Consider the following 14059-nt stretch of genomic DNA (forward strand, 5'->3'; position numbering starts at 1 on the left):
AGGAATGAGTCGTTTTGCACAAGAAGCTTTTCTGCAGTCGTGTGCTACCTCATAAAAAAGAATGGTTGTTGTGTTTGTTTAAACTGAAAACCTGCAGGCTCTTTGCAGAAATTCCCTATCCAATGGTCTATTAGTCTGGCTTCACTTACCTGATTGCCAGCATCAGTTTTTAGCTCCTTGTGATTAGAGTACTGAATAAAAACAGGGACATTGCGGACGTGAGGTGTTACAGTGGTGTAGTAATTAACCATAGTGATGGCAGCTTCTTCTGTACCCATCTCTAGGAACGCCTGGGCAAAAGAGAGGAGAAAAACACGTTTAGGCAAACATCTCACCACTTCCGTCACTGGAGATTAACTCAACTAAACATTTAATTCAACTACTCTTCAAATAAAAAGGACTAATAATGTAACTTTTATTATTAAGGTCATAAGAGCCATTTTGTAAATATGGTGAAAACAAGGGTTCATTAGATCAACACAGATGAGAGATGAGTCAGCTGCTGATCAATGAAGACTGGCTGACACATTGACATTGTGTTGAAAATAACAAACCAACTGTACTTGACAGGAAAAATACTTGTATCATCAGACAGACATAAGCTTTTGTATTGAGCTGTGAGCGTGATCCCGGTGCAGAAAAATATAAACTGAGAGGGAGTTTAAAGTGCTCATGAGAAACTTGTTGTTTAAGGCTGGCTAAACATGGGACCATTTTCAAATTCTGATCCATTTTTGAATGTGGGAGACCACAGACAAATGGACCATGTTCAAATGATTTTTAACACTATATTCATTCAGTTGCACACTAGACAGTTTGGTGAGACTGCAGAACCAGACACCATTTATAGCAGTGATTTCACAGTCACAATATCTCACAGAAATTCGTGATCAAATGTGACTTCAGACAGAAAACACCAATATCAAAGATAACTGCGTTGGCTGTCCAGGTGTGAAGTAGTTGTTTTGACAATACACACAAAGATTATTTGGACAAACAGGACAAACAGTAGTTGTTTTGACAATACACACAAAGATTATTTGGACAAACAGGACAAACAGTAGTTGTTTTGACAATACACACAAAGATTATTTGGACAAACAGGTGGTTGTGACAAAACCTCAAATCGTGTTCCCTGCAATTAGTGCTGTACAAGAAATCTAATCACAACCATGTTTTCAGGCTATGCAACTACATAATCACATAAAAGGCCACAGGTTTACAAAAATGCCTGCAGAAAAAGGTCTTAAAAGTTCACAACAGTGTGACTATTGCACTTGCAAAAGTAACTTTGTTTTCAAAAAAGTAAAATGTATTTTTTGGGAAATATTAAGTTATTTGGAATGTCGTCCTATAGAAACTTTGTCTTTTTTATTATTTAATGCTACTTTATATTTGTATGTTTTGACCAGAGAAAAAATACTTAAAAACTATCCTTATTCACAGTATTTTCCTTTATGACCAAGCAAGAAGCCTCAGAATATTACTATTGTATTATACCGTCATTGCAAATCGTAATATTGTCCAGTATGAACACAATTTTACATTATTACAAAATTATGCAGCACTACCTACAATGATCGAGGTGGGGTTAGGCTAATCAGGCTTATAATTGTCCAGTGTGAACCCAGTCTTCCAGTTAAAAAAAAAAAAAAATAAACATTAAAAAAGCATTTTAACCACATTCTAGAAGAAATAAACTGCTTTCACCATCCTACTCACATATCACATGACCAGTGTGAAGCTTGTAGTAAGTCTATCTTGAAAGGTTATGCCATTATGGTTAATGATCAAACCTAAAAAGCAGCACAGACTGAATAATGTTGTTGCTGATGGTGACAGAAAGACATGAGTGGGCGTGGCTTATCCCCCCTCCCCCAAACCCATCTATAAAGTTCTAAAGGCATTTTTCCAAACTACAGGGTAGATGTGTCTCAGCAGAGAGTCTGGGGGCTTTGGTTACTCTTTAACATTTGTTTGGTTGGTGCTTTACATACAGATGTACCTTGGATTTCTCCACTCACCTGGTTCTTCCCCTTAAGGGTGAGAATATTGGTCACTTTACCAAAAGGCAGACCAAGAGCAATGACTTCAGTTTCTGAGGCTTCATTGGGCAGTTTTCTGATGTGGAGCACGCGGGATGGTGGGGCTTCTTCCACCCTCAGCTTTTTGCTGTCGCTGCCATTTGAAGTCCCATCTAAAATATTCACATGGTTATCAATTAACAGTGCAAATCCAAATAATGATGGCCACACGAATTTGAAAGGATATGACCTGAAATATTTCATAATTTGCAACATATAGAAACTATTCTACATGTTGTACTCCTGGATTATTTGGGTTAACCAGACAAGTGACCTTAAAGCTGCATTGTATGCAAGGTAATTAAGAATATGTCTGTTATTTTAACAGAGGGGCTTGTTTTTTCCATAGCATTCTGTTTTGGACTGTAGCTGACATCTGGCACAGAGAAATACAGGCAGATGAATAGGTTTATGACTAAGACAACAAAAGACCTTTTTTTTAATGTAAATAATGATATAGGAATTTTAACACACAATCAGAGATGACTTCCATTGTTGTTTGTCTTGAAAGAGTAGCAGAAAACAATATTAGAACTAAGATTCAAGTAAAGCAGTTACGTACTGTGATCACTGAACTAGTAGGGGTGTTACGATTCATTGATGCATATCTTTGCATTCGTTAATTAATTATCCAATCAGATCAATAGAAGAAAACATCAATCCACACTATCACCTTAAAGCTACGCTTTTATTTTGAAATTCCTCCTGAACGCCTGTTGACAGTTACTGCAACCAGTTTTTTGGATTTGACCACACATGATGGCTAGCACATAGCAAATTAGATTCAATATGTCTTAAAACAGCTGCTTTATTCAACTTTATTAAAAAAGGTGTGACACTACCTGAACAACCTTGTTGAAGATTCAGACTCATGCTGTTATTAAAGCTGTTATTACATTACCTCACAGTCTCACGATCTGCCATTAGTTCTTAGACATATCGCTGCCTGCTCTGTTTGATGTGGTTTCCTCACATTCATTTGACAGCACCAGTAACAAAAGTTTCACCACAGACTACACCAAACTTATGTGCAAGTGTGCATCCCCTGAAAATCAACAATCATAAAAATTAAATTATCAGTTATCTTGTCGGTATCGGCCATCAGGTGTGGGTCATTTTTGGTTGTTGTTACCGGCTCACAAAAACACCTATCATTTATCATTAGAAAAAAGGCATGGTGTTACCAATCCTTGTGTGGTAAATCTGCATTGAAGAGCCTTCCATTTGTCTTTGCAGGGATGTTTATTTCAGATTAACTAAGAAAAGTACTGTTGATCTACTTAAAGAGAGGCTGAGTCTGGGAGTCTTGACCTTGACTTTATGTGGCAGGACCCTTGGGTGACAGTAGCAAAGATGGGGATGTTTTATTACACAAGCAGACTGGAACTTCAAAAGCTTTGTGTATGCATTAAACATTGCTACTAGCCTATGTCTAATAGTTAACTTTGTATTTTCTTTGGAGCAGTTCTTTGTCTACCATGATTCTGGAGACTTCTTTGAGATGTTTCTGAGTTTATCTTAACAGTGAGGAGGCATTCAAATGCAGAGGTACCCACCATGTCTGTTCCAGTCACATGCTGTGGTGTGTGGGTGCCCACCTACTGTGGAGCGTGATGCTATTCAGACACTAAATAGCTCCTACAAGAAAATGATTCAACTTACACAGACTTGGAAATAAACGACTGATCCTATGACTTTTTTTTAATCTGGACTATTTCTGCTGATTGAGCAGCCTCATGCAAGTTCTGTCATCCCCTCCCTATTCAGGGGTGGTCGGAACGAACTCACCACTGATACTGCTCATGCCAGAGTTGGGACTGTTGTACATACTCAGCTCGTCTGATCCTCTCTGTGGAAAAAGGACAAACGCAAGACGTCAGGAAAAGCTGTGAAATGATGGTGGGAAATACTTTCATTTTTTTAAGACAGACAAAAATACTCTCTGAAAGGTGTTTAAAGATACAACAAGACTAGGTTAAAACGTAGTATATGCCTGACCACAACTATCTGGGATGCCTGTTGAAATGCCTGAATGAATTGTGTTTCCTTGCACAATGATTTTTTTGTTGTGGTGTGTAATTGTGCTATCCCTTATGTCTGTGGGTTAAGAAATGAAGGATCCCAAAAGTTTAAAACATATAGTCCTGTCGGCAGGAAACAGCTAGCCTGACACATCAGATTGGCTCATATCCATTGCATGAATATATTTGACATACATCTGGGAAAGCTAATAAAATAAATAACACTGCTTTTTCAAAACATTTCTTAAATAAATCAAACTCTAAATGAAGCATGGGGGACAATAAATAAACCATAAAACTGAAAGAATGACTAAATTTTACATAATGTTTTGTATAAAAGCTATGTTACACAACCTGGTACCGTCCTTATTTATATGGAATTTAGCGTTACTTTGTGCAGGGAGGGGATACATCACTACAGGAGACGTGCAAAACATCTTCTCTGCCAAGAAAAAAAAAAATGTGTATGGCTCTCTGCTCTACTTTTAACAAGAAATGTGGCCCAGTTCTTGTAGCCCCAGTAAACTGGCGTTCCTACAGCAACATCCAAGCTAACGGCTAATACGGCAGCAAGTCCTGGATATAGCGGAGAAGCCCACTGCAATGATCGGAGGCCCATACTGAAACAGACCAGTAGTAGAGTTAAAACATCTTTTCTGTCACGGAAAGCTTTTAGTGTTGCTTCCTGTGCTTGTTTTTATAAAGAATGTCCAGTTTTGACAAAAGTTCAGCTGTGGCCAATTCTGAGCTTATCTTTCCACTCGCAGCCAATTCTATACAAGCATTCACACAACAAGTAACCATTCCCAATCACATACTCATGCCAAAGCAGGTAAGCAGAAGAGTGAAAACATCTTTCCCAACATGAAAAGCTTTAAGGGCTGTTTTTATTCTTTTTTTCATACAGAGATGTGGTCCAGTTCTAGTAAAATGGACTCATTGCTAAAGCTATATTTGAGGTATTTCCAGCAGTGGAGGCAGCCATTTCTGAAAACTGAATGGTTTTTTTTTCCATAATAAATGTGATGCAAATAGACATTTAAAAGCAAAATTATTTAATGAATTTGTATAAAAAATGTACAGAAAGGTAAAATCATCAAGTTTTGGAAAAGTATTGCAATTTAACTTTGTCTTTAATGTTACTGATTTTTAGGCTATCTTGAGTAATCGTGGGTACAAGAGCTCCATCTATCCTGAAACATTCTCTGAATAATAATAATAATTAACTTAGATACACTTCTGTCCCTGTGCTTAAAACGGTCATGGATGCTGACTCTTAGCAGACTCTGGTATGAGGACCCCCAACACTACTGACCCGCCTCCCCCAGACATAGTCATTTAACATTATTTATATAAAATTACCTGAAAAAACTAGGAAAATATATCACTACAATAATAAAAAATAAAAAGTTTTTTTCTATAAAGCCTGAGATAGTTGCAAAGACACAATTCTTAGTTGTTATTAAGTCCTTATCAAGGATAACATGCCAGAAACTACCACAGACCTGTGACATTGACCAAAACTAGCTTTGTTGGAAAGAAAATCACAAAAATGATTAATGCTTTTAATGATCATATTCCTTGTTGCAATAATTTTTTTTCCCCATCTGTTTTTTATTTAGAAATAATGGTCATCACTTGAGGTACCTTATTTTCATCATAACATTAATCCTACTTTATTAGCTATCTCCTTGCTCTTGCCCCCCCCCACACACACACCCCTGCATCCCTCTCCTTCCCTCACAGACAGCAGCACATACATTTTGCTACTTTCTCTTCCTCACTGTGTCTCTGCTTCAGTGTTAGCAGCAGTAGCCTTTCTTTTATTGAAACACCATAAATCATACTCATTATTTTCTTCAACCACAACCTGAAATCAAAACGGCTGATTTGCGTGAGGAAGTTCGATCTGAACCAGCACGGCAACTCTACGGAGTTTTATCATAAAGTTTATTTATGAGTTTTATCATAAATAAACTAAACAATAGTAGAAAGTGATGTTTGACAAGAGAGGATGCAGAACAGGAGGTGAAATTATGGGGAAGATGTAATCAGAGTTTCTGTGTGTGTGAGAGAGAGAGAGAGAGAGAGAGAGAGAAAGAGAGAGAGAGAGAGAGAAAGCCGACACTGTGCGCACATAATTAATCACGGATGACACCGATCTCCAAAAAAAGGATATCTTGAGGGTTAATTTACTAAGGTGTGAAGACCAGGCAAAGTTTATGTTTAGACAGCGTTGTATATACATACTTTGATCATTTTAATCATACACAAACCAGTCTAATGTACAGAAAGACAGAGAAGAAAAAAATGCTCAAAGTGAGGCCCGCCTGGGTGGATCTCTCCTTCGGCTGATTTTCTTATGCCCACATGTGCCCCTAGATATTATCTACAGTTCGCACACACCTATTTTCAGGCGCAAATGCAAGTGAAACACTCGCACTGTCGAGCCCTGCATTCGAGGGCTTTCAGTACAAGTAAACCCCGCCCATAGCGCAACTCTGTATGTATGGCTCTATTTACCACAGTGGAGACTGCCGATGGCTTTCAGTACAAGTAAACCCAACTCTGTATGGTATGACTCTGAGAGTGAAAGTAGCATCACTCACTAACTCAGACACAGACAGAGCCATCTGTGGGGCTGACCTCAGCAGTCAGCCAAAAAGAAGACAGAGGAGTTGGTGCAAAGGGACATAAAACAGCAGAGGAAAGGTCTGGCTCCTCCTCTCCTGGTGTAGGCTTAATCTAACTGAATTTAAGATGTCAAGATTTGTCATTTTATCCCAAGCTACACAAGGTCCCAGGAGACTTGCTGGAGCTGACAGGCTCCCTCTGCTCTTAAAGCTGACTGATGGGATGAAGAGGAACCTGACTAGGGACCTATTACCCACACAACTTTATAAGAGCTTCATACACCCTTCTTGTTTCTGTCTAGCTGAATTTAAACCAATTGTTCTTTCGTCATTGACATTCTTTATGGTTACTATAAACTAGATGTTGCAAGTCTTGCTTCAGCGCTAAGACATAAATAAATTTTAAGGGTAATAAAGTTGTCTGAATAGGGCCAAAATGTGAGCACACAGAAGGTGCAGGAATCCATGAAGAGATTTTTCTCACAACAGCTGGCAGCCCTTGCTGTTTTGTCAATGACACTGAAAAATTAATAAAATATACAGGATGGAAGTGACAAGCCATATCAGAAAAATCAGTATTTTATGACTGCTCTGTTTTCTATTGAGAGAGGACTAACTTGGTTTTGTGCAGACAGAAATGCAGCTGGCACTAAACAAATCAGGTTAGGTAACAGGAACAACAAAGTGCGTACACACACAAAAAAACAGGTTTGGTGATCAGTAGGGACACAAGCCCAATATATTTCTGTTCAAGTTATGGAAGTTTGAAACAAATTCACAAATGAAAGTATTTCAAGGATTATCCTAAGAACTTGGAATGTTATATTTATTTTTAGAATAGTAGTAGTAGTGCCTGGCAATCCATGGGGTTTCTGGGGGTTTAGATCGCAATTTTGGCTTCCCATGATCACGAAATCAAAATAATCATGATGAAATAATTACTGTGCAGCATTGCATGCTACACTGTTTTTGTTGTGGTAAATGTTTTAGTGCTTTACGTATTATTTTGGCCATGACAGTGTTTCTTTTCTGTGTTCATTGTGATTCTATGTCATTATTCTTTAAATTTATGATTTGTTATACACAATTTTCATTTATTGCTAGTTTTTCAAAGTTTCAAGAGTGGTTAAGTGATTCAATCATGTGATGCAGGTTTTGCTAAAGTCAATGAGAAACTGTGTTTGATAATCACAATCTCAAAACAATTTACAAAAATGTGACTGTGCTTTTCCTCAATCAAGCAGCCCTAAATTGTAGTTATATTTTATTTTTAAACCACCTTGTCTCCCCTGGACTTTTTATCTTAAAAAGCTTGTAAAACATCAACCCTGTGGTCCACAGTCAAGCTGTGAACATTTTTTTCAGGACAACCTTGGCTTTAGGAAGATGTTTACTGCAGCAATAAAAATCTTATTTTAAAAAAAGTTATGAGACTATAAAGACAAAAGAAGAAAACTAACAAAAAATAAATCTCAAAGATTTTTATGTATTACACACAGTAAACAATAATTGCAAAGGGGCTTTGTGCACGAACTTGTTCTCCCATCTCTTTGGGATCAAAAGGTGAAAAAAAAAAAACATTCTGTGACATAAAGTCTTCAAAATATTCACATTTTTACAAAAAAAAAGGTCCTTCTGCTTTAAGAATTTGAGTCATTATTCAAAGCAGTGCTTGTATGCAGTGACAAAGAGGGCCTCGTCACAGCCTCTTCTCTGTGTCTCCTTTTCTCCATTATGAGTCATTCAGGCTCTCTCCTCAAGTTTTAAGATTTTGCACATGTGCCGTTTGGCAAAGCATAATGTGGCAACAAAATAACCAGCCAGTAAATGTCACAGCCTAGTCACAATGCATTCTGGGATATGAACAGACAATATGGCAAATGGAATTGGCCCCTAGCGACCGGAGCAATTAAAGAATGGAAAAACATGTTTAATATCGAAGTTACTGGTGTGGATTGAATCTTTAAAGACTCCAGAAATTCTCCCAAGTTCTGCTAGAAAATGTTGTGTAAGCGCTATAACGGCTTGGATAACTTCATTAGAATGGCAGAATGGGGGCTTTCAGAGGAAAAAGTAAGCAGCTAAGATTTATGGTTCAAAAGTAATTTAACTTTGAATAACAAGTGTCTATTTTTGTCATACACGACGGCGTCAGGCTCAGTGGGTTAAGGCCTAAAATATAGTCACACAGATTGAAACAGAGTGATTGGAAACCAACCAAATATGTGACTGATGAATGATGAGGTAACTGAGCTGATCTCCTGTGGTTAATGCTACGGTGTACTCTGCTGAGAGAAACACACCGTGTGCGCTGTTGTTTAATTCTAGAATTGGACTGCCATCCATTTAGTACAGATCCAAATTGGGATTTAAATAAAGCTAAAATGCAGTACCTTTGACTGTTGGCTTATAAACATCTACTTCAATTCGTTTGCTGCTGATGCAGGTCAAACATCATAAACAGCTCAAAGCAGCCATGATAAAAAAAATCCCCTAAACTTTGTCTCAAGTCTCATTAGCTGCAAACATGATTTCAGTGCAGAAAATTCTTCATACTCTTATCTTTAAGTAAGCACCACGGTGCCACCCAAAAAAAAAATGAGTGCTGTTTTGCACTGATTTGAAAAGCATGGCAAATTTTGTGAGAAGACTTCCAGGAAAATGTAGGTTTAGTTATGTATCTACACCAGCTGTCCTGTCACAACTACTAAACAAAGACAAGAACAAATCATGGTTTATATCTCGCCTTCAGCTTCTCATGTAAAAGACAGTTAATGAAGAGCTCCACACTCCTTTTTCCTACCTACCCCTTTAACATTTGTTGTGAGGATATGAATATATGTTTATGCTGATGTATATGTTGATGGATTGCATGGGGGACACATGAAATAATTTTCATCAGCAAACGGGAACCTAGCAGAAAAAGACTGGGAACCACTGCTTTAAACTATTTATTTTAGGTTTGTAGTTGTTGACATCCCAAAAAAGGCACTTTTTTCTTTCTACAGTCCAAACAACTGTGCATGCAACTGTGTTTCAATGATGTCAAAGATTTTTTTTCTCATGTTGTTGTATCATTCAACAGACATTAACAATATTTATGTTCAATCTGTAGTAAATAAGTAAAATCAAAGCAGTGAACTCACCTTCACGCCAACTGCAACATCACTGATGCTGAAAGACAACCATTTCATATGGTTACATGAGGGTTTTACAAGTAAAAAAAAAAGTACATCAAATGTAGAAGCACCTTATCTGGATACCATCTGACTTTTTTATCATGCTACATCACACATCTGAAAACAATGTAAGTGAATGAACACAGAAATGTATAAAAAAAAACATTTACAAAACTCTACAGTGTTTTTTATTCATACTGTGCACTGTGGTTGTCACAATTTGCTACTCATTTTTAAAGTTAGATAAGAAAAACACATAATTTTAACCTAACACTGCCAAGGGCAGGGAGAGAAAGACGAAAAAATAGTGGTGGTTATTAGAGTTTTGAGCTTATGTGAAGAATGAGCACAGCTAGTTACAAACAAGGCAGTGATTCAGGGAAATGCCACAAAATTTTCGAATGTTTCACAGCTGTTATGATCTAGCCAATGTGCAAGAAGGTGCCGGCTTCTGTTTGATGCACCTTTAGAGCTCCCCTTCTGCCTGCTGTGCTCCACCCTCCATCAGTGACTACACCGGTATCTGTCATTCACCAGTCTGCAAACAAGTTTTGTAAGATGCCTTTAGCATCTCATTAAAATTCACACATGTGCTTTAGTGTCTGTTGCAGACAGAGGACCTGTTTACGTTTCATGTTAACAATCTGTTTTGGACAATTGGCATACTGCACTTTACAACATGCATCCTTACTATGCATTAAAAATGTGTCTTCAGTGATGGCATGATATCAGAACTTACTAGCCCGCCTCTTATGATAACAACAGCTCAAACATAATTTCTCCTGTGAGTAATTCACATTCAAGTCTGTATAAAAACACCATCAGCAGTCATAAAACTGAGAACTGAGCGCTGTGCAGGCAGACTCTGTGTCTTCTGCATGTAGGCTGCAGGTGACACTGCTGCCATCGTATGTAGCAGCCACATCAGCATTGAAGCTCCAACAGACGCTCAACTACACAAGGCCAATCCTAGTTGAGCAGATGCCCACAATAGCATTTTGTCCTTGAGTTTCTTAATGTACAGTCTGTCAACAGCATAAATGTGCTGATTGTTTATGTTTCAGCTTTGTGAGTGCACAGCTGTCCATCACAGTAGCTTGACATGGCGAGCTTTCGTTTAATCAGAAGTTATACAGTTGGGGCTTGCTGTGTTGGCTACACACTATCTTTCAGCATCATTAGAAATAGTTGACATTTAAGGTACTATGTGGTGAGTTTATTAGTAAAGTTTGTGAAGAAACGAGTCGCTCCTTCTAACTGCCTTCACTCATTTTCTTTTCCTCCTAATACGTGTTTGTGTGTCAGAGTCGCTGTCAGAGGGCTTCACAGTGATATTTAAAATCTAAAAATGACTTAAATACGTACTAAGTTTAAATTTAGTAAATGTTTATAAATAGGCACTACATTATCTCCTTTATTTTAAAACAAAAAACAACAATACACTATCACACTTTCTTACGAGCAGGTTGGAAATGAACAATAACTAAATTAACCAGATTTGGCACCCTGGAGATCTCTCTTTTATTACCATGGTATTGCAACAGGTATTTGTATGTTCGATATTTAATAGAATCGTACGTGATAGTATGGACAAAGATTGCACATTTTTTTGGCAATCTCAAGAGACCCCTAATGATCCGCTGAGAGTGAAACAGTGGAGATGAGACACAGTTCAGTCAGCTGATGTGAGTGAAGCAGAGGCAGAACTGATCCTGATGTTATAATAACTACAGCCAATATTAGTATGCTCCCTCTGTGTTTGACATCTCTTACCCCTCCATATGAGGATTATCAGTCAGGATAATGGCATAATGAGTGAAACTTTTAAACTCCAGTCCTTTTTGCAAGGGTGGTGGTTATGTCCACGAAGTTCAGACCTCTGTCGTTATTCAAAAATGCTGTAGACACTGTAATCATTGAACTCAAAGCTTTTATTTACATATATGCTGTTTGAAGCGCTATCTCTCTCCTCCCGTTCTCAATGTGCAGCAGGCAGTTAACACTGTCACCTCCCCACTTCATGCTCTTTAATAAACGTTTTACCAACCCCTTGGTGAATAAAAATTTAGACCGCACTAAAAATAAAATCATGTCACAGAAATTAATCTCATCTCTTATGGTTAACATGTTGTAAAATAAATTTCACTGTGGTAGAATGTGCCTGATGAACACTAAAATACATTAGACACAAAAAAGAGGATACACAAATCATAATTCTAAAGTGGTGGAAAAAGTACAAATTGACTCCCTAATATATATCCAGAATTGGGACAAAAATGTTAAATACTCATACTTACTTACATTAATACTTGATTAACCTTGTAACTTACAAATTAGCCTTCAACTAAAATATTGTGACATAAAATTTTCCATATTGTCCACCCCTAATTTTATTGAAATTCAAAAATCTGGCAAAGTGACAGCTCCAGCCAGAAGTCTGCACTACCTAAACTCATTATTATAATGCTTGGCTGTCACAGATCTTTATCACAAAAACAGCCTTTTCAATTTGAATATTTCCCAAGGACATACTGTGATGTTGGTAGGGTTATGAAATTGTTTAGTATTAGTGTGTGGCTATTTGAATGTTATCCTTTTTTGAAGTGATCAACATGAATATTATGCATATATTTACGATGTTAATGCTTTTCCAACCGCCTGTTACCCGAAGGGCTAACTCATGATTCATCTAATCTTAAAAATGCGTTTATCCCATGCACATCTAATGCACTGTAAACCCAAAAACACAGTATCTAAATGAAAAACCCAGTGTACTTCATGTCCATCTTATAGCCTGCAGATGAAGTGTTTTAACCTAAAGATGCGCAATACAAAAGGGATATCATTTAGCACAGGGGTGACTTTCATTATAAAGTACGTTTTTGTTTTGGCGATACTGAACCATAATTATGTAAACCCGGGAGCATCTAATGTCTGTTGTAAAAAAAACACTTGATTTGACGGACACGTATGGTCAGTTGTAGCCAGTTAGCTCAACACAAAGGACTCACCTTACTGTAACGTTACATTAGTTAGCATAACGGTTGCTAAAGTTAACTAGCCCCTTCTATAGCACCCTGTTGCAAACTACAAATATTAAATTATGATGCATAATAAACACGTCTCCCTGAGACGTCGTCTTATTCGAAATATTTTCATAACAGACAAGAAAAAATAGATCTACTGTGATTAATAGCCATTCGCTAAGTTGCGCTAGCATGCTAACGTTAGGCACTTCCTTGATGAAAGAGCGCGTGGCTATGGAAACCCGTTAACAGAAGCGTACAACTCCTCTTTAGCTTCCCCGTAAAACGACGCATTTATACCCAAATGCACCACTTTACCGAAATAACAGACACACAATACAAAATCATAATCGCTGGTAGAATATTACCCGTCCATTTCTGAAGAAATTTCTCTGTGTATCCGCTTTCAGCCTTGTTGTCTCTCCACTTTACATCGACACTGCGCACGCACGTATACACATGAGAGCAAAATGGAGGCAGTGTGAAGATGCAACACGAAGCAATGGCGGAAACAGGCGGAAAATGCCGAAGCTGGTGTGCACTGTGTAGCAAAAAAATGGATCAGGAATTACTTAGGTGAAATGTGTAAAGGGACAGCCAAACAAATAGACACAATACATGGAGCCGAATGTTGGCAACAAAAAACTAGACTATATCTAGGCCAGTGGTCCTCAAATTGTGTGGCAGGGCACATCAAAATTATTCTAGCAATCAAAATGACCATTTATAATGTAAAAAAGGTACCATGATGTGCATTCAAATGCAGATACAGACAGTATGTCCATCAAATTCCCATGGAGAGGACCCCGGGTTGCACCATCTACATTTCAGGCTAATAGTAGCTCGAGGGGCTGAGAGTAACTGCTGTAATCAAACTAGGCACAATTTTCAGGTACTGATATCAGTAATTGTTCTTTTACTTGTGAAATATTTTGTGGGAATTCTATTGCACTTTTCTACATTTCAAAACGCATCAAGTACTTAGTTAAAATAATAAACATTAAAAGTCAAAACAAGGAGGTCTAAGCATGAGTCTACTAACTGGAGATATTATCATGTTATTGATAACTAAAGATCTAATTTTACTAATTCCTCAATAGCTACAATTAAAAACTT

General features: G+C 37.6%; 1 protein-coding gene across 5 annotated transcripts in view; it reads right to left on the bottom strand.

Moving 5' to 3' along the window:
• Nucleotides 1-13437, bottom strand: part of LOC121527734 (polypyrimidine tract-binding protein 2-like) — a 28017-nt gene extending 14580 nt beyond the window's left edge. For 2 of the 5 annotated variants that reach the window (XM_041814767.1, XM_041814765.1), the window contains exons 1-5: nt 13312-13437; nt 9885-9912; nt 3873-3933; nt 2025-2197; nt 150-290 (exon numbers count right to left, since the gene is read on the bottom strand). In XM_041814767.1, the coding sequence (XP_041670701.1) occupies nt 150-290; nt 2025-2197; nt 3873-3933; nt 9885-9912; nt 13312-13319 (411 nt within the window). In that variant the 5' untranslated portion in view covers nt 13320-13437. The other 3 variants (XM_041814768.1, XM_041814766.1, XM_041814764.1) reach the window with 3 other exon arrangements.
• Nucleotides 13438-14059: the final 622 nt, after the last annotated feature.

The sequence above is a fragment of the Cheilinus undulatus genome, linkage group 19, assembly GCF_018320785.1.
Source record: "Cheilinus undulatus linkage group 19, ASM1832078v1, whole genome shotgun sequence".
Lineage (NCBI taxonomy): Eukaryota > Metazoa > Chordata > Actinopteri > Labriformes > Labridae > Cheilinus > Cheilinus undulatus.